Genomic DNA, 20,330 nt, shown 5'->3' with positions numbered 1-20,330 from the left:
TCAAAGTCAGATCGAGAATTGTAGATTTTATGGAGGATGAATTGAAACAGCATTATGACAGTTGCAGCCGCATGCCTCGACTTTACCGCCATCGTCAATTACTGGCGAGAAGAGATCGGTAGAATGAGCGAGGAGGTGTCATTGAGGAATCAGGGGAGAAGAACCAGGTGCTTCAAGAGCGGTTTCTGAAGCAGACGATCGCCTAAGGATGGATGGTTTCAGGACAAGGAAGAGCTCTTTGACCCTGCCTGACATCCCAGTTGGGCCAGCTGTTGTGTGGACCAGGATCCTTCGTTTCACTTGACTTTTATCATTGGTATTTGTCCCTTATTCCCCTGCACCAAGACCGTTTCTAGCATGTCAGGCCTAGACAGGGCTCCAAGAGTGGTCTCCCCGATACCCCTTTCCCGGAAAAATATCTTGGGATATTCTTTCTTCTTGGATAATAAAGAAATATTTTAGAATGATTGTTCGTAATGCTTCAGTAGCAACTATGATCCATGGATATGGTTCAAAATTTCTTTTGTAGATCGTCGTCCTGCCCGAGATCAGCTGACAACTGCCTCGTTTCCAAGGTTGGTTTGACCGCGGCGAGAAAGGCTTAGAGGGACCACAGCTACCCTACCCTTGCATAATAACCGAACTCTGCCTCGTTCAAGATCGTCAGCCATGAAGAATATGTTCCGAGATTCACGGGGAACATGAAGAGGACCCTTCTTTTGGTATTTATCCACGGTTTCAAGGTGTGCCATCCTCGCGATGCCGCCGCGTATAAGGGATTCGAGGAGCCTTGGTAATACTAACCGCGCAATCATTAGGGCGGAGACGATACGTTTGGGAGCTTTCCTGCCCATCTTCGCGCTTTAGTTAGTCATGCGCTGCCGAATATAGAAGTCACTGCGGTGGTTTACCCCAAGTTTGAGACGAAGGGGGATTTGAACGGATGTGTGGTCAGATTTCGAGAATGGTTCGTTCCCTAGCGGTTTGTATTTCAAATGATTTCTGTGAGAGGTCAAAGGTATCTCACATGTTGAATATGCGCAGGCTCCAAAATACGGTTATCGACGTGGAAGTCGCAAATGGAACACCTTCTCCCACCGTTGACCCGTCTGTACATGTCTTTTTAATTGGCCATTCGATGGGTGGAATTGTTGCCGCGGAGACCCTCCTTCTTCTGGCGTCGGAACAGCTCTTGCCCACCCCGTCAAGTATTTCATCGTCAAAGACGTCAGAGGCAGAGGGCAATCCGGTAGAAGCTAACACATTCATGTTTCCTCACATCCAAGGACTACTTGCATTTGACACTCCATTCCTCGGTATCGCTCCCGGAGTTGTCTCATACACGGCTGAAAATCATTATAAAACGGCCACTGCTGCATACGGGGCGATTTCGGAGGTAGCTGGTGTATTTGGCTGGGGAGGTGCCAAAACAAGCGAAAATAAGACTGGAAACACTCCTTCAACAGACGGAAATACAAAATCTGCTGCGTCCGCCCTTACTCCTGCTACGAGTACTTCAAACACATCTTCCTCCACAGATGATGCAGCCGCCACTCCATCTTGGCAGCGCTGGGGGCGGTATGCCATGTATGCGGGAGCTGCAGGCGCCGTTGCAGCCGGCGGAGCAGCAGCATTATACTCCCAGCGCGACAAATTTCTAGAAGGCTGGAGCTGGGCTACCTCACATTTAGAGTTTGTAGGCTGTCTCGCGCGGCCTGAAGAACTACGACGACGCGTATCAGCGACCGCAAAGCTGCAGCAGGAGCGAGGTATTGGTTGCGCGGATTTTTACACATGTTTAGGGAAGGGAGCAGTCGCTGCGCCAGCTAATAGCAGTACCAGCACATCGTCCCCGGCCTCGTCTCTTAGTCGGTATATATTACGCTCAAAGATGCGAACATTCTGCAACCTCCCGGCAGATGTTGATGAAGGTGAAAACAAAGATGATGTCAAGGCGAAATACAGCGATATGTCGGGGATCAAATGGATCAAAGCTACAAATGATAAAGCAACTGATGAAACAAAAGCACACATGAGCATGTTTTCCCCCTTGGAAAATCCGTCTTTCTATGATCTGGCGCAGCAGGCTTGCGAACTGTTGATTGAATGGGTTGATAGAGGGTGGTACTTGTATGCTACTCCTGCTTGTAGTGGTGATGGTAGCAGCAGTAATCCAAACGACAACGGTCGAGATTCGAGCCGTGACTACGATAGAGAGAAAGAGTTCGTGGAAAGCGAAGATGATGTTGTTCTTGTTGATTAGAACGAGTTTGTGACGGGTATTAATACCTTACTCACAATGTCGGTAGTAAATTTGTTTAGAGAGGGCGTTATGGTGTACTTTTGTAAGAGGAGCAGGGAATAAACTATTGAATGCTGCACGAAGAGGCAAGATGGATGACGAAGACGGAGCTATCAGTACGTTTCTATATCCATGAGTTTTTTTTTTTTTTTTTTTTTTTTTCCGATAAATTCGTATTGATCTTTAAAGCCGTGATATGTCTTATGGAAAGGGGCTCTAATTCTTTCACTTCATCTCAACGGAAAACGAGATTTCTCCTGATTCCATTCGATCTCTCCTGAAATGCGCCATGTAGTCCAAATCTGATCATGATATATAAGACTCGATAAATCTCAACACCTGGGAAATTGCTCCACCATCGTATTTGTATAATTTTGAAGAAATATGACTGGAGAGTATATAATGTGAATTCAGCAACGTATTTCATTTCAATGAGCATGCAACAGGAGCGAACTAACAAGAGCGAACCGTTAAGAACAGAAAAGAAAAAGGCAGCTTTTGCAAACGGAGCGCGGTGTGGCATTAATATCTATTAGGCATGAATAATAAAATATCAAAGAGAACAATACATTATTAAATATATCGATGACATGCCTCGCTAATATATGAAAGGACATGGGAATGAGAGTTTAAAAAAAAGGACTCGAAAGGGGAAGTATGCATAAGTTCAAACAACTTTAGTCCACCTGAAGGTTTTGGGGAAATAAGAAACGTAAGCGGTAGCCAACTGTAACCCAAATAGAACACCAAAGCATTGAAAGGTCGTTGAATTAGAAAACATGTAGGAAAATTAAATTAGAACGGCCATGTTGAACGGAGATGTAAGGAACCCTTCTAGAGTAAGGGAGCTAAAGCGATGTGAAGACATATATAGAATGAGAATATGACAATATACTGTTTATTTTCAATTCGATGGCTTTAGTAATTTGTTGGACCACTTCCGTAAGTAGAGTTTCGATAATGATACAAGCTGCTTGCGTATTCAGAGTTGGTGTCATGATAAACGGTACCCCGTCGCTCATCCTCTAGAAGTTCTTTGACCTCCCAGTTATTCTGCTTGACACCGACGGAGAATTCAAGATCTTCTTTCGTGATGGAATCCCAATACTATCCGAATGTTAGCAACCAGGTCGATAATAACCGAGGGTAAAATGGGAAGAAAATGGCAAATTAGCATACCTTGTACACCATCATAACTGCTAGAAGATTACAAATAGCTGCAAAGAAAAGGCCATCCAGGTAGTGTTGAACGTTTTCACAAATGGTTTCGCTGAAGACATATAAAACCACCTGCCCGATGATGAAAAAGAATGTGCCAAAGGCGATGTGGCCCAGAGGCCATCGATCATGTAAAGTATTCACGACAAGAATAACTTGCATCACTATATAGATGATCAGGCAAATTGCATTCACAATATACAAGACCACGAAGAGTCCGGCGGTACTGGTCGGTGACAGACCAGCCCATCCCTTGAAGGTTAGGAGGGAGATGGCGAACGAAATAACGAACATTCCCAGCGACGCTAGTCGAAGAAGCCAGACTGATAGCGTCGTCCCATCCTCATAGAGCTGAAATCCCACAAACCCATTGATGAGTAAGCAAGTACAGAGGGCGGATGTTAAACCGTTTTGCACGGCGGCAAAGTAGGCGAAGACGACATTTCCAGGGGGAACAGCGCCGGAATCAAGGACAAGTGAAAACATCGTCAAAGCCATGTAAAGGTAGAAGAACGTGATAATTTCCTTTCGACCTAAAATGGAGTCAAAACCCGTATTAGAGTTCAATCTTCTCCTGGATCATCCCATTGTCAATTTCCGGAGAAGCTCCATACGTACCCACAGCCGTAAATTTAGACCGGACATGGATTACCATGATCACTGTCATTGCTAAAGCAGCAATATGCGCAACGTCGGTGGCTCCTTGAAAAATGATTGTATTTGCGACTTCAATATTCCTGGCATAGCAGTTGGCTAGAAAGCCCCGGCCGCTGCTTCTCATGGTGGACGGAGGACCGACCAAAGAGCATATTGGGATGGATGCCTTGCGGCATATGAAATCAAAGTCGCCGAAGCCCATTATGTACGGAGATCGGACTGCGAACTCGCAGACGGATGTGTACCTTAGTCAGGACAAAGGAGGTAGGGTATATCGGCGTTTGCGAAGATGTCGAAGCGAACGAAAGAGCGGGGGAACGAGCAGAATGGCAGAAAACAGAGACGGTCAGAATCCAAGGGTCATTGCGCCCGGATTACAGTCTTTACGACTTAGTTAAATACGCCCTGTCAATAATAATGAAGGACGATGATGGTAATGAACGACAGCGATAGAAAATTGTAGGTCAATTAGCGTTGGCAGGACGATGTTTCAAGGTTGACGTTGGAAATTGCTCTTTTGGGGCTGGGCCTGAAGGGGATGACAAATACCTAGTCTAGCAGAATTGGGCTTAGTGCGGATCCTCAAACGCTACAAGGAATCTAAAAATAAGTAACTATTCCTAATATGGACTAGTGTCTCGAATGTTTAAAATGGCTTCGAAGCAGAAGGAAAAATATTATCATAATGTTGATAGATGCTCATGGTGTCAATCCCAAGTTTCCCTCTTCTTCCGTGATAAATTTGGGGTTCCTTGTTTCTAATGATTGTCACCTTGAGTACGGAGTATGTTTCTCTCCTTTGTTCCAATACGAATTCGAGTTATTTCCGCCAGGTCTCAAATAATGAAGGACCACGCTCCGACCCTGCAGGTGCTACTATAGCCAAGCCTTCAAACGGCTAAATATACAAATCCTGGCGTCTCAACATGGAAAAATTTGGTTAGCCAACAACGCCTTTTGTTTCGGCTTATCATCGTCAGCACGCTGTAGATCCCTCCCAAGGGTTTGACACCTTGACATCACAACTCCTGGTAGGAAGGAAATCCCTGTCTTTGATCTGGGCTCGAGGCCCGGACCCTTCCGTTGCTCTCCATGCCTTATGGAGTTGTTGTATCAATCAGTCTTAGTTTGACCAGGTATCAGTATACACGTTTGAGCTTCTGGAACAACTAGGGAACTCGACGGACCCGTTTTGACATCTTCAGAGCATGGCTTCTTTTGATGCTGTTCGTCCGGATAGTTGACCTAGCCGACTTCGGTTGTCCTTCATGTACCGTGCCATTGATTGCCATATTTATCAATTTCATTCGGCCTTTGCACATTTGACTTTCACATTTGCTGATGCAACGCCCCGTCAACACGCTTCGCGCAAAGCTTTGCATATTTGGATTTCTGCCCCGAGGTTTCAGGTAAACTTAATTTACTGTCTGAGTCAATGAAATCTCCGGTCTTTAAACGTCCTAGATAGCAGGAATACATTGCAGTTCTCCTATAGAACCAGTAATGCAAGCTATCCTGAGCCCTACAAGGTTTTCTCGTTTCCATTGTCCGATAATTTCTTTTTGTTATTCGTGCCAGAATATAAATAAACAGCCACTTTTCTCTTGTGGCTCCCCTGACATATCCTTGGATCGTCAATCCTTAGCCTTAGCCCTTCTCGATCGTCCACAACCCTTGCTGAATCGACTGGGAGATAGTTTTACTCTGTCAAACTCTCGAAGCTTCATATTGCTTTTTTCAACAAACTTTCAGCAATATAATTACATTATCCTGGTTAATCCCGTGAAGATTATCGTTCTTGTTTGTTGCTAGAAGGAATTTTGGGACCACCTTGAGATGTAACCAAGTTGCGCCCTCGCGCTCAATGCATCTATAAGACCCTACCAAGCGAGAAAAGTATGTCCTCAAACATCCTCTTCTGCGGGATATCTTTCCTTTTCCTTTTTCTGTTCTGTTCTGTTCTTTTTATTTTTACCGTTGCTATTTCTATCAAATCGTCATTAGCTCGCTGAAAATTTAGGTTGGGCTAAATCTCTCTTTGGTAATACTTGAGAGAGACTTTCAATTGACTAAAGGATGTGAAGTTTTAGCTCGCCTCAGCCCTATCAAACCTATTGCAATGTGCAACTTCTTCAAAAATTTTTACATCTACAGCGCCTGTCGGGATCCAGGAAACCATTTCTTCCGTATTTCGACCGATGGTTCTAGCGGGACCCGATGCGATGGGAGCCCCCACGAAAGATTTATCGTGGTTGTCGGCCAATGTCGTCTTTGCAAACTCTAGGATTCAACCCATTTTCAAGTCCACTTCATTACCATCCGCTGTTATTTGGGCTAAGGAAATACTACTACTGAGGACGGCCTTTAATTTCCAAAATCGATTATCCAGGTATGGCAGACTTTCGCGAATCATGAACTTATCCAACTTCTTATCTGTCTTCCCTTTATCTCTACTTTTCTTTTTTTTATATATTTTTTCTCTTAGCCGCTTGATACAATCGAGGAACGTTCCTCGGTTATATCATACCAAATTTTCAAGTTATTTAACCCATGACTTATCAATACTCGCGGTTCATGGGTTAATATTGGTTTCTAAGCAGGGGTCTCCTTGTAATCGTTCACGAACTATTTTTCTATTTCATTATTGGGTATACATTGTGGGGCGTTACCACGGACTGCAAAGTCCTGCTGTGATCATTCGCTGGAATTTAAATTTCTTTTATATTTTTGTTTCTAGGGGCGTTATCAAGGGAAATGATGGTGGGGATTCGGTCAGTGAGTTCCTTGGATTTCTCGTCTTGAGTGATTTACACTAGATCGCCGAAATTCAGGGCTCAAGCTTCATGTGTCAACGAATGAAAAGTTATGGGGACCAGCATAATAACACATACTTGGATTTGGCTTCATTCATTCCTATTTACTGGCAATAGCCATTTTGGTGGTATAACCCGTCTTTAAGATGTCAAAAGCACGTTTGTATTCGCACTGAATTCGCCTTCAGGCGTTGGATGATGCCAATGATCAAACAATCTCATATACTCTATCGCCCTTGCTGCCCCTCCCCAACTCGTGATTTCCATTCCCTGCAAATATCCCAACCATATTTGCTCGGCTCATGGCTGGCATTTAATTGGAACCAATTCTTGTCGCCTAAAAACCCTGATATCCAGTTGCGCAGCCGGAACCCTGATCAACGACAAGGAAGCTACCGAATCCGCTTTCAAATGGAAATAGTTGGAATACATTTCTCCTCGCTAAGTATACTGACTAATATGCTCTAACAGGCTGTGATCCCAATACCACTATTCTTTTACGACTTGAAACTTCTGTCAAAGACACGCCAAAATGGCCAGCCTAGCTCATATTGGGAAAACCTACCACGACCCGACTGATGGGAACTCTAGTCAATGTCAGCTGGATCCACGTTTTCCAAATTGAACTGGCAAAATACTCTACACGAGACGCCTTAATTCTCGGTCCGATATCACTATGCATCTAGATGCACTGTGATTCCTTTTTAGTACCTCGTGGAGTATTAATAAAATTGAACCCGACTTGATTGGACACTCCTCTGACTTCTTATCTTTTGACGACGGGAATCTTAACACCAATTGAGTGTGTTAGTGTCTTGTGAAATACGGGGCACCTAGCTCTCTTCAAAATTACTATTCTTGCTGTTATCTAGCTGACATCACAGTATGGAAACCTAACTTTAACCTTAACTATGGTAAAGTTTTTATGGAATTATTTTAGTGTTGGAATATCTTTGATGCTCGTCAGCCAGAATTGTGCACGCCATATAATTGGGGGCCATAAAGCCTCAGAAAGGAGTGGTTCCAATAATATCTATATTTCTCTCGGATATAACCTTTGTGTGGCTTTCACTGTCGATAAGCACAGTGAGATGGATAGAATGAAACCAATAAAAGAACGGTGAAAAAAGAAAGGTGTTTGATGGCTTTTTATCTCCGCTTCCACTCATCCCATTATTGGTATCTCGGATTTGTTTGCAATAGCTACGTTTGAAGTGGAAATAAAGATATCAGCTATTTATATATTTTAAATAATGTGGGCTGGGTATCATTGCAACTAGAAAGAAATTGTTGATGAGGCAACGCCGTTTCTCCTGCTTTGGAACCTCAATATAATTCTGCATTCCCATTGGGCCTTCACACAACGATTGCAAATATCAAGTAGATGAAATATGAACTAAATAACTTATTTAGGAAGGATGAGCAACAACCGGAATGATTATACAATATACATCAGTCATAATAATTACCTTCTGTTGTTCCCTTGGTATGGCAGTTTCCTCTTTGCAGACAGATATCATCGGCGTCTTGTTGGAGGAGTTTTTTATCTGTTTTTTAAGTTGGGGTTGGGAGCTGAGGAATAATGTAAGTTTTGCATGCGGGGGTAGCTATTGTTAGCTACTCAACTTACCAACCCCTTTTAAAAGCTCCGACTGATTCCATTTTATATTACTTTGGCAACCGTGAACTAGCATGTTTTGCTTGTCTCGCTAACTCTTCATTCATGGCCCAAATACCTTTGGACACGGGCTCGTCCAGCGGCCCCCAAGGTGCTAAATTTATTATCCTATGATAAATTTACTGTGTATGCAAAAGTGGCTGCTGATGGTGGCTCACAGTTGCGAACTGGCTGAGAGCCTGGAAACGTGGCACTGAAACTTGGCATAAATCCCCTGAGCACGGACGGCGAGTATGAGCTGTCAGATTTATCTCTGTGTATAAATATAAGCTGATGGTGTCAGAAGAGATGCAAATCCTCATGAGAACACTTCATGGCTCGGCTGCACAGACGCAAATATGCATATATCAGAGCAAAACACTATCATGGGTCTACGCTCGGCGAAAATATTGCAATAGATCAAGAGGGCTCATTCAATTCAGGACTGTGCTTTAATTTATCGCAGAGAGGAGGTGTCCTTTGAGCTGCTTTGAGACCGTTGCACTCCTTATTCTTTTTCACAAAGTCCATCAGGTATGCAATATAATAACTTGAGTGTGACAGCGGAAAGGAGTTGAGAGATACAAGCAACAAGGAAACGGAAACCTATATTTCCCTGTCCCAGCACGGTTATATACAAAGTAGACAATCATATCACATAATTGTATTCAATTCCCGTATTAGTTGCGGGAAAGAGCTGTTGAAAAACAGAAAAGTAAATGAAAGACATCAGAAATGCGGAACAGACCGAAGGAAGGGGAAAAAAAGTGCAAGAACAGCAAGACATTTTGAATAGTAACCCGGGGGGCCTTCAGCTTGTCCCACAACAACCGAATTCACGTGAAATCGAATGGATAAGACACAAAGCGGAAGAGGAAGGCATCGCGAAAATGTGTACTATGTGGTGTTGGACATAGAACTTGGACATACTTAAAGCATTATCCGACTCAATCTACTATTTTTGTTCATCGTTCCCAATTTTAAATAATATTTGACGTTCTTGACATAGTGATTGATACAAACATAAATTGCAGAAACCTCGAGCAATATCCAAAAAATATCAGCACCACTTAGCCTCAAACCGAAGTTATATTCTGGAAGGTGAGGTTCATGAATGTTGTTTCATATTGCAAGCCCTGGTAAAGCCCCATCTGGGACCCGTGAGTCCTCCGAAATGGAGGAATCTATATCGCTAGGTGGTGGCTTGGGAATATCAGGGTTCGAATGGGTTTGGTGCTGGTTCTTGACCTGTTGTTGCAGCACCCAACTCGTAGTGGTTCTGAAGCGTGGAGGTTCCGTATCTTCTGTGAATACAGTTGCTGCATCGTTGTCATCGGCTTTGGGTGCAGGGTGTAAATGCTTTGGTGTAAACATAGCTGAATTTGTGTACGTGTTTGTTGACGGTGTATTTGTCCACGAGAATTTGGATGTGAAGACCGGAGGTAGAATATTCTGGGTGTTCCCATTTTCATGGCCCTGTTCAAGCAGGGAAGACCTGTTAGAATCGACAGTGTGAGCCTTGGTGAGAGGCTGTATTTCCTCGTAGGCTGGCACTATTTTGGGGAGTCCAAATGCGGAATTGCGCACTCGTAACACAAGAGATTTAGGTCTGGCATTGATGTGGGGGATGCTTGACTTTTTGCCAGTGAGGACTTTCCGAAGTATAGAGGAGTGCTTTTCTTGGGAGTTGCGTAGTTTCGATTTGAGAGGCGGTTCAGATGGCTTTGCAAATCCTGATGCTGGATCCCAGTCTGGTAGACCGTCCGTATTCATGATATTTTTTTCCATATGAAGAGTTTTATAGTCCCCATTGACAAGGGTGTCTTGCGAGGCAAACCCGAGATTTCGACGCAGGCCTTGATATCGATTATAAAGCCCTCCAGGTTTCTGGCGTCTTTTAGACCTTATTATCATACAGGTCGCAAAAAATATAATAATGACTGCGGCAACTAGTTGCAAGCACATGTTAAATGAAAACATGTTAAACTCTCACGGGGCAGAATTCTTAAATTTACTTACCTACTATCCCTGTTATTAAAACTGCTAGGTGCGCAGGATTTCTAGCAAAACCACCTTTCGAGGGAAGTGGGATAATGGCTTCAGAGCCCAGAGTTGCTCGTGAGCTGGCTTCTGGTCCTACAGTGTGGGTAGGGCTGCCTCCACCAAGCAGTATTCCGCCACTGGAAGTAGCTGGCTTGGGCTGCTTTTCCTCCTCCTCCTTGCCCTCATCCTCACTGGTGTCGTCACCATCATTATCCCAATCGTCCTCGTCATCCTGGCTTTCTTCGCTGTCAGTCTCGGATTCAACTTCCTTTTGGCGCTTTCTAACAATTCCCCTCTTGCTCTCGAGGTTAGGTGAATTTGATTCCGGTTTGCATGCACCGAGATGCCGTCTGTCTAAGTTTCTATGTTTTGCTCTGGTTTTTCGGTACGTAAAAAAACTTTCAACATCATCCTGTAGCCCCTTTTCGGCAACATCGTTTGCCCGAGAAGACTTATTGCAGCCATTGGCTCTGGATCTCACATTGGAAGATGGTAGTTTCCCGAGAGTATTTCCTTGGTCGGTAGTAGACCCAATCGAACCAATTTTTGCGTGTTGAATTACAGAAGGCATCGTTCTGGCAATCATTGACCTTTACCCCTTAAACCAGCCGAGAGAATATGTGTGGTTAAAGGCAGACAGCAACCCACAAACAGCAGAGAGTATGGCAGTCACTTTGACCCGATAATGACGACACGGCTTGAAATCGAGGTAAACAGACCAGCTGCCTAAAATATACTGCGACCTGAGGACAAAACAAATCCTAGGAGGTGAACAGAAAAGTTTTAAATCGAGGTTTATAGAACACAATTGGTGGTAAACGTCCAAAGTAAAGCTCTAGTTCCGCTGCGAACCCAATCCTTTGAACAAGAAGGTTGGAAGAACAATCGACTTCAGATGCAATTGCTGACGGATGCAGAGTGAGGATTCGGCGTCATATAGTCTTTTCTTTCTGCTGCTTTCGTATCCGATTGACCTTGCTTCCCGGGAATATGGAAATTTTGCTGTTGTTCCTCTGTTGCTCGAAAGTCGTCCGAATCGAAGAGAAAAGGGTAGAGGAGCAAATTCCAAAAATTGGAAAGATGAAATATTTAGGTGTCCCAACAGGTGATGGAGAAAATATTGTCTAGACCAGCTCTGGGATGGTGCTGCAAGACATGACAAAATGCCCCCTTGCGGGGAACCTTGGATACAGCCACCGTTAGGGATCAACTGAGGAGAAATGACAACCAGAGAAGCCAGTTATCAGAGACGTTGAAGGAGTAAAACAAGGAGTTATACAAAGTCTGCGGCTGGTTCATGTTAGAGAATACTCCTGTTTGAATGGAATCCGATCTCTGGATGGAGCACTCATGCCATTCAGAGTTTGAATCTATAAACGTATGGAGATCGTTGCTATCATTTCTGAAGATACCGATGGAATGTATATCAGCTCTCGGCCCATTTGAATTGAACAAATATACTTTGTGGTACGAAAAGGGAGCAGCTTTCAACGCCTGATCAGCTCTGTTAATCGTCGACGTAATCATTACCAAACTCTGCGCCTCCCAAACACTCAGAGTCACAAAGGCTGAAATCAAGAAAGATGTCTTTGCAAAAAGGATTTACAATCCAATAGGAGAACTCATTGAGACAGCAATTAGGCTTGTTGCGTATCGCTAAGATTCACCTCGGACGTTTCAGATCTGGAGACCCGAGTCACAGAGTGTCGCGCGAATTGCATGCCCCACCAGAAGCTCATCAAGTCCCAGGGTCTCAAACAATTCGTGTTTAAGAAAACTCGACACCATTATACCTGAAAGTCGAATTCATCGTCGCAAAAGCATTTTCATTTACTCATATTTTCGATATCATTGTTGAAGTTGTAGGGTTTGGTCTAACATACTAGTAACTTAGTGTAATACAGTTAGGGCATCCGCTATCACGTGGGAAATGAGCTCTCATACATGGATATGTTGGGGGTCTGGATTCCCCTTGACTACGAGCATGGCGCTGGTGGTGATTGAGCTCTTTTGCCCCAGTGGCCTAACATCATGCAGAACGACTCAATAGCACCTAAGCCTCTTTCTACAAGGAAGTGACTCTTCGCTCTCAAGAAAAGCTTTGCACAAGAAAAACTTTGCACAATATATATGCTCCCTTGTACACATTCTCAATTCTGTCTAACCTTTGAACGGCGTTGTTTTGCTTGGGTATTTTGGTTCGCGAGTCATACAATAAAGCTGGAGTAATGTTAGTAAATGCTAACAGGATAGCCAGTAACCAACCATTTTATCATGTGTTTTGCGTTGGAATAGCAAGCAACTTTTAGATTGACAAAGGGGATGTAAGAAATATTAAAAGGACATCGAAGGGAGTGTACGAAAATGGAAGATTCGTTCATAGCGAAGGCCGAGAAAACCGCTCACCTTGCAAACATCCTCCCCATCATGACACTCCATTTCCTTCGCAAATTTGAACCCCATACGGCCATAAATTTCTAAATTCGGTACTTTCTTGGAGCTTTCCAAATAACACTTCATTCCTTCCTGATCAGCCTTGTCCGTGACAATCTCGACCAGTTTCTTTCCAATACCCTTTCCACGCGCATCGTCCGCAACCGCAATCACATTGCAAAAGTAATAGCCTCGGGAATCATTCCAGATTTCGCTTTGGACAGCATTTTGAGCATCCTTCCAGATCCAGTAGCGTTTGACGTTGAGACCACCATGGCCACGGAAAAGGATATTGTTTGCTGCCTGGCGAAAAGTTAAGATCCAGGATTGGAAGTACGAGTACCAGCTTTCTGGTTCAGACAGCGGATGAGGAGGAAGCCACATGGCAACGCCTACGATGCGAGATGCATTTTTCTTGGGCGGTCCGACGGACGCTGCTCCATCACCGTTCGTTGATGGAACTTCCTTGGCAACGTAGAACAGACCATTGTTGATACCCCATAAACAGCGGGCTGTGATGGACGCTGCGTTTCTTTCCTTCGAGAACTGTTTGTTGAAGGGAATGAAATTGATCAACTCAGCAACGGTCAAGAGATATCTCCCCGACCGACCGTAAGTCGTTGCATGAGAAGTTAGTACGAAACAAAATACTAATTTTGGAAATGGATTATCATCATCTTCTTGTAGAGGGCATGACTTGTAAAAACAATGAGCCAGCGCTTACGCAGCCGGTAGAAGCAAGCTCTTTTATTAGTAGCCACTGTTCAGCCACGTTGCCCGAAACTGTGCATACGCTGATACGGCACATACCTTTTGGGCATCAAAAACCCAGAGGAAGTACGGGTCATCCTCAAACGCTTTTTGGACAATCTCCACAGAGCAAGGGATGTCCTCCTTGGCCAACTTGCTTATCTCGATGGCCATTTCGGATATGTTGTCGAATTCCAGAGTGAGAAAAATGCCTTGACGATCCCTATTTGCAAACTACTAGAACCGAGGGCGGATTTTGTGTCAGTAGATTTCCAAATACACCACGTGACCCTTCCCCAGGACCTCGGTATAAGTTAGCTTGCTAAATAAGAGACACGAAAAAATTTTGAACAACATTTGATTCTCGTTGGTGGAAAATCTCCAATGTCTGGGGGGATGGAGGCTTTGACGCCCCGAGTTGGCAGCTTAACTTTAAGCATCCAGTCCCTAAACGAATGCGAAACCTTTTCAGGTACGTAATAGGTTTGCCATATAAACTTGCTAGCATGTGCTTGGAAGGACGTTTGCTCCACGCCTCCCTACTTGCCACTGGTTCCCTTATGCACACGAAGGTGCTATGATTAATGCTAGTAACTTTGATGCAGTTTGGATTGTTACTGTACTCATTGTCAATTGATCTAAAAAGGGCCCCACAAAGGGGCGGTTCCCTAGTCTGCAGCCTTGATATTACTTTATGCCCATGCGGTGGAGCAATTGAAGCGATACACTGGCAATGCAGTCATTGACCTTGAAGAATTTCACCAAGCTGCATTGGCTAGCCCAGCCCTCGCTCTGGCATGCCCTTTGTAGGGACAGAACTGGAAGAAAGACTAGGCCTGGAACACTAGCCACCGGCACTAGCCATGCTTCGGAAGGCGCGGGAGTTCCTCAGACCCTCTTTCAGTACGTGGGCCCTATGGTGACATCATTCATCACCCACGGCCCCTGCTTCGACGTATTCGGTTCAGTTTTACGATGGGAGAGTATGCGAAGAATCATGATGGATTCAATCCGCGGTAGCCCGCCTCTTCGGATATCGCAAAAGCTAATTTGCAGAGATACAAAACTCTGCCCTCCTGTCCCTTTCAAGGCCATCTCGAGAAGGTTTTGAGTTTTGACTCCAGTAATTGATATTAGCATCTCAATTTGGCGTCCTACCGTTTCCACTGCCTGGCTGTTCGTCTCCTTTCATCTGCAAGTTGCTAGCAACATACTGTCCTCACCCAAACCCAATGTCGGGGGAAACGTCAAACTCTCCGGTCCACGAGGATCGGAACCCCCAGAATGCGGAATATGAAACGGACGGAAGTGATGTATCTAATGACGATAATGCATCCACTTCCAACGAAAAGAGCAACAGATTCAACCTCGCCAGATCCTTAACCCGAGATACACGGCCAGAACTCTCAACAATAGCATCCGTCTTTTCCAATGGCAACCAGTATCCACCAGGGGACGGTTTGCAGCGAAGAGACACTGTAGCTAGCCTTCGACTGGGGGACGCTGTCTTAAACCCTTCCAATCCGCAATTTGATTTCTTCAAATGGGCTCGCAAGCTGATGAGATTAATGGAGGAAGAAGGTATAAAGAGACGTCGTACGGGCATTACTTTCAAAAACCTTAGCGTGTACGGTTCCGGTTCTGCTTTGCAATTGCAGAGCACGGTTTCTACCCCTCTTATGGCCCCATTCCGCTTTCGCGAAACCTTCGGCATCGGCCAGAAAAATCACAAGCGAATATTAAAGGATTTTAATGGGAACATCAGACAAGGGGAAATGCTCGTCGTCTTAGGTAGACCTGGGAGTGGGTGCAGTACGTTTTTGAAGTCTATTTGCGGAGAAACACATAATCTTGTGCTGGGAAAAGACACAGCAATCCATTACAACGGGATTCCACAAGAAACCTTCAAAAAAGAGTTCCGAGGGGAGGCTGTTTACAGTGCGGAGGATGAAAATCACTTTCCTCATCTCACGGTCGGCCAGACATTGGAGTTTGCTATTGCTTGCCGGACACCAGCTGCTAGGGTCATGGGAATGACAAGGAAAATGTTTGCGCGTCATATAACGAAAGTTGTCATGGCTATATTTGGCTTGAGTCATACAGTCAACACCAAGGTTGGTGATGATTATGTGCGAGGTGTTAGCGGTGGTGAACGAAAACGTGTCAGCATTGCGGAACTTACGTTGTCTGGTGCACCGGTAGCCTGCTGGGACAATTCAACCAGAGGATTGGATTCTGCCACAGCCCTTGAGTTCACCCAGGCCTTGCGGGTCGGAGCTGATGTTATGGGAGGCACTTACGCAGTTGCCATTTACCAGGCAAGCCAGGCAATCTACGATATCTTCGACAAAGCCATTGTTATCTATGAAGGGCGTCAAATATACTTCGGGCTTGCTAGCGCTGCGAAGAAATACTTCGAAGATATGGGATGGTACTGCCCTCCGCGCCAAACGACTGGCGATTTTCTCACGTCCGTGACAAACCCTACTGAACGTAGAGCCAGGAAAGGTTTCGAGTCCAAGGTTCCCCGGACCGCGCAGGAGTTTGAAGAGTATTGGCGTCAATCTCAAGCGTTCAAAGACATGCAGGCTGAGATCGAAGTAAGCGAGAACAAATACCCAATAGGAGGCTCAGCCTTGACAGAATTGCGTGAAGCACGTCAGCAGGCTCAAGCAAAGCACGTTCGTCCAAAGTCTCCATATACCATCTCGATAGCGATGCAAGTGAAAGTATGTACCATTCGTGCCTACCAGCGCCTGTGGAACGACAAGGCATCAACGATATCTAGAGTGGCCGCGCAGTTAATAATGTCTTTGATTATCGGATCTCTCTTCTTTGATACACCGCAAGTCACCAGCAGTTTCTTCTCAAAAGGCTCGGTCCTCTTTTTCGCTATTTTGCTCAATGCCTTGCTTTCTATATCTGAAATTAACACGTAAGTTTATCTGCTACTACTTTTTACGCAGTTACTCTCTCTGACGAAATTCTAGGCTCTGTAAGTTTACCACCGTTTCCCACAAAACCTAAAACAGCTACTAAAATCACAACAAGATGCCCAACGACCTATCGTCTCCAAGCATGTTTCCTTCGCTTTCTATTATGCATGGGTTGAAGCCCTCGCAGGGATTGTCTCTGATATCCCTATAAAATTCGTCATAAGCACAGTCTTTAACGTAATCATCTACTTCCTCGGTGACCTGAGGAGAGAACCTGGAAATTTTTTCATTTTCTTCCTCTTCACGTTTGTCACTACGTTAACTATGTCCGCGATATTCCGAACTCTAGCCGCGGCAACGAAAACTATATCTCAAGCACTCGCATTCGCGGGAGTCATGGTCTTAGCAATTGTCGTGTATACCGGTTTCACTATCCAGCGATCTTATATGTAAGTACAATTTTGGTGTATTGTTATCGATATCAGTCTCATTTCGGCGGGGTGGCTGTGTCACAAAAGCTAACTTTGATGCAGGCACCCATGGTTCAAATGGATCAGCTGGATCAACCCAGTAGCATATGCATTCGAAGCTATCCTAGTCAATGAAGTGCATAATGAGCTGTACCCATGCGCTGATATTGTTCCTCCTTACGGCCAAGGAAATAATTTTCAATGTCCAGTTGCTGGTGCTGTAGCCGGTGAGACGTCTGTCTCCGGTGACGCGTGGGTTGAATCACAATATGGCTATAAGTATACACACCTCTGGAGGAATCTTGGATTTATATTCGCCTTTCAGGCCTTCTTTTACGTCCTTTACCTCTTTGCGACACAAATGAACACAGACTTGGGTTCATCCGCTGAATTCTTGGTGTTCCGACGTGGGATTGTTCCTAAGTACATGTTAGAGGAGAAGGATGAGGAAAATGGCGAAATAGCGCGCCCGGGTGATGTTGATGTTTCTGCTCCTCAGGATACGGCCAACGGAGAAGATAAAACCGACATTCTCCCTCCTCAGACAGAAATTTTTACGTGGCGAAATGTGGTATATGACATCACAATTAAAGGAGAGCCGAGGAGGCTACTTGATCACGTCTCTGGATGGGTCCGCCCTGGCACTCTGACTGCATTGATGGGTGTATCCGGTGCAGGTAAAACAACACTGCTTGATGCTCTTGCCCAGCGCATTTCTGTGGGGGTTATTACCGGGGATATGTTCGTTAATGGAAAACCACTTGACCCTTCGTTCCAGCGTAAAACAGGCTACTGTCAACAACAGGACCTTCACCTTGAGACCACCACAGTTCGCGAGGCACTTCGCTTCTCTGCAATGTTGAGACAGCCAATGACTGTCTCAAAGGCAGAAAAGTACGCTTTTGTTGAGGGCGTTATCAAGATGTTGAATATGGAAGATTTTGCCGAAGCTGTTGTCGGGAGCCCTGGCGAGGGTCTCAATGTAGAGCAGCGCAAGCTCCTCACCATTGGTGTGGAATTAGCTGCGAAACCACAACTTCTGCTTTTTCTTGACGAGCCTACTTCTGGTCTCGATTCGCAGAGCTCATGGGCCATTGTTACTTTCCTCCGGAAACTCGCCAATAATGGCCAGGCCGTGCTCTCCACCATCCACCAGCCGTCTGCGATATTGTTCCAAGAGTTTGATCGACTGTTATTCTTGGCGAAGGGCGGGAGGACAGTCTATTTTGGAGATATTGGAGAAAATTCCGAGACCCTGCTCAAGTACTTTTCAGATCATGGTGCTGAACCCTGTGGCCCCGATGAAAACCCAGCAGAATACATGCTGAATGTTGTTGGAGCGGGACCTAGCGGCAAATCAACACAGGATTGGCCAGAAATATGGAATGCTAGTCCGCAGGCCACGGAAGTTCAGGAAGAGTTGGATCGCATACATGCAGCGAAGACAGAGGAGGAGGAGCCTGCTTCCGAACCAAAACAACAATCCTCGAAAACCGAATTTGCTATGCCCATGGCTTCGCAAATCTACTATGTTACTCACCGGGTTTTCCAGCAATATTGGAGGACACCGACATACATTTGGGGGAAGTTTTTATTAGGTTTTATGTCTGCTGTCTTCATGTAAGTGATACTTTTCAAGACTGTCTTGAGTAATTGGTTCGTTCCATATGTTGATGTCTTGCCACAGCGGTTTCTCGTTCTATAAACAAAATTCGTCTTCCTCGGGTCTTCAAAATACGCTCTTCTCGATATTCATGTTGACTACAATATTTACCAGTCTTGTCCAGCAGGTAGGTATTTGCCAATACCATATCGTATATCCTTGCAAATATTTGGGTAAAATTTTAACGATCATCTAGATAATGCCAAGGTTTGTTACCCAGCGGTCCCTATTTGAAGTCCGTGAAAGACCATCGCGTGCGTACAGCTGGAAAGCCTTCCTCCTTGCAAACATCATCGTGGAAATTCCCTATCAAATCCTCCTCGGAATAGTTGTCTGGGCCTCATTCTACTACCCAGTTTTCGGCAAGAACCAGACATCAGAACAGCAAGGCATATTTCTCATCTACTGCGTGCAATTTTTCATCTTCGCGTCGACCTTTGCCCATATGGTAATTGCCGGCCTCCCTGATGCAGAAACCGCCGGACACATGGCAACAACGCTCTTCAGTTTAGCGCTCGTGTTCAATGGCGTTATGCAGCCTCCCAGCGCACTTCCAGGCTTCTGGATCTTCATGTGGCGCGTGTCCCCATTGACCTACTCCGTCGGGGGCATGGCCGCCACAGGCCTGCACGGCCGCGTCGTGCACTGTGCGGAAAACGAATTCGCAATCTTCAACCCTCCAAGCGGCTCCACTTGCGGAGAATACCTCGAGAGATATCTTGAGGCGGGCGCACCGGGCCGTCTTGAAAACCCTAGTGCATTAGAGGCATGCAGGTACTGCCCGATCCGAAATGCGGACCAGTTCCTCTCGACTGTTGAGATATTTTGGACACAGCGCTGGCGCAATTTTGGGATTGGGTGGGCATATATTACCTTTAATGTATTTGCGGCGGTCGTGTTGTATTATCTGCTGCGGGTAAGGAGTTCGAAGGGAAGAACGGGGAGGTGGGCGAGCTTGATGAAGTATTATATGTTGCGGGCTGGACAATGCGTCCGGGCCTTGTTTGCGATGCGATTTGAGAGAACACCTCAGGGGAAGATTCACCTGAATCAGCAACTTATTTGAGGGCGTTCGGGAAAATTGCGGGGTAGAGTGTGGGAGTGAGTGGAAAGGGGTTAGGAGGATATTTCGCTGGTGGTTAAACTTCACATCTCCTTGTTTTAGTTTGGTCCTCATTTACTTATTCATTATTCTATATGTCCTCAAAGAAAAGATCTATTCTGAATACTTCTTGGATATACGAGATTTTGTTGGTTCGATTCAATTAAGATTTTCATTTTATTTTATTTACTTATTTTTATTTTTGCTTCTTTTCTTCCAGCTCATTTTGAATATGTACACTCTTCTGCGGGGACTGTACCTGACACGATTCCAGCTTCCAGAAGAA

At 45.1% G+C, this 20,330-nt stretch overlaps 6 protein-coding genes across 6 annotated transcripts; 3 read left to right on the top strand and 3 right to left on the bottom strand.

The window, feature by feature from the left end:
- Positions 1-54: 54 nt before the first annotated feature.
- Positions 55-2,430, top strand: HCBG_07771 (uncharacterized protein; the record flags this gene model as incomplete). Its single annotated transcript, XM_045434820.1, has 5 exons — positions 55-167; positions 530-575; positions 660-743; positions 819-967; positions 1,045-2,430. 5 exons carry the CDS (start codon positions 55-57, stop codon positions 2,261-2,263), a joined length of 1,611 nt encoding a protein of 536 aa, XP_045284126.1.
- Positions 2,431-2,441: 11 nt separating this feature from the next.
- HCBG_07770 (chitin synthase) lies at positions 2,442-4,637 on the bottom strand (the record flags this gene model as incomplete). The annotated part of the gene is made up of 3 exons (XM_045434819.1): positions 2,442-3,409; positions 3,482-4,053; positions 4,139-4,637. The coding sequence occupies 3 exons, from the start codon at positions 4,377-4,379 to the stop codon at positions 3,221-3,223; spliced, it is 1,002 nt and encodes a 333-aa protein (XP_045284125.1).
- Positions 4,638-6,375: 1,738 nt separating this feature from the next.
- On the top strand, positions 6,376-7,535 carry HCBG_07769 (uncharacterized protein; the record flags this gene model as incomplete). The annotated part of the gene is made up of 4 exons (XM_045434818.1): positions 6,376-6,566; positions 6,915-6,948; positions 7,108-7,435; positions 7,462-7,535. The coding sequence occupies 4 exons, from the start codon at positions 6,376-6,378 to the stop codon at positions 7,533-7,535; spliced, it is 627 nt and encodes a 208-aa protein (XP_045284124.1).
- Positions 7,536-9,769: 2,234 nt separating this feature from the next.
- On the bottom strand, positions 9,770-11,261 carry HCBG_07768 (uncharacterized protein; the record flags this gene model as incomplete). Its single annotated transcript, XM_045434817.1, has 2 exons — positions 9,770-10,596; positions 10,667-11,261. 2 exons carry the CDS (start codon positions 11,259-11,261, stop codon positions 9,770-9,772), a joined length of 1,422 nt encoding a protein of 473 aa, XP_045284123.1.
- Positions 11,262-12,850: 1,589 nt separating this feature from the next.
- On the bottom strand, positions 12,851-14,047 carry HCBG_07767 (acetyltransferase; the record flags this gene model as incomplete). Its single annotated transcript, XM_045434816.1, has 3 exons — positions 12,851-12,910; positions 13,097-13,819; positions 13,934-14,047. The coding sequence occupies 3 exons, from the start codon at positions 14,045-14,047 to the stop codon at positions 12,851-12,853; spliced, it is 897 nt and encodes a 298-aa protein (XP_045284122.1).
- A 1,058-nt stretch (positions 14,048-15,105) lies between these two features.
- On the top strand, positions 15,106-20,008 carry HCBG_07766 (ABC transporter; the record flags this gene model as incomplete). Its single annotated transcript, XM_045434815.1, has 6 exons — positions 15,106-16,732; positions 16,840-16,868; positions 16,906-17,258; positions 17,343-18,899; positions 18,967-19,069; positions 19,139-20,008. 6 exons carry the CDS (start codon positions 15,106-15,108, stop codon positions 20,006-20,008), a joined length of 4,539 nt encoding a protein of 1,512 aa, XP_045284121.1.
- Between the last annotated feature and the right edge of the window lie 322 nt (positions 20,009-20,330).

Source organism: Histoplasma capsulatum (assembly GCF_000150115.1).
Source record: "Histoplasma capsulatum G186AR genomic scaffold supercont2.14, whole genome shotgun sequence".
Taxonomy (NCBI): Eukaryota; Fungi; Ascomycota; class Eurotiomycetes; order Onygenales; family Ajellomycetaceae; genus Histoplasma; species Histoplasma capsulatum.
Note: the sequence above shows the minus strand (reverse complement) of the source record. Positions and strands in the feature narration are given on the sequence as shown.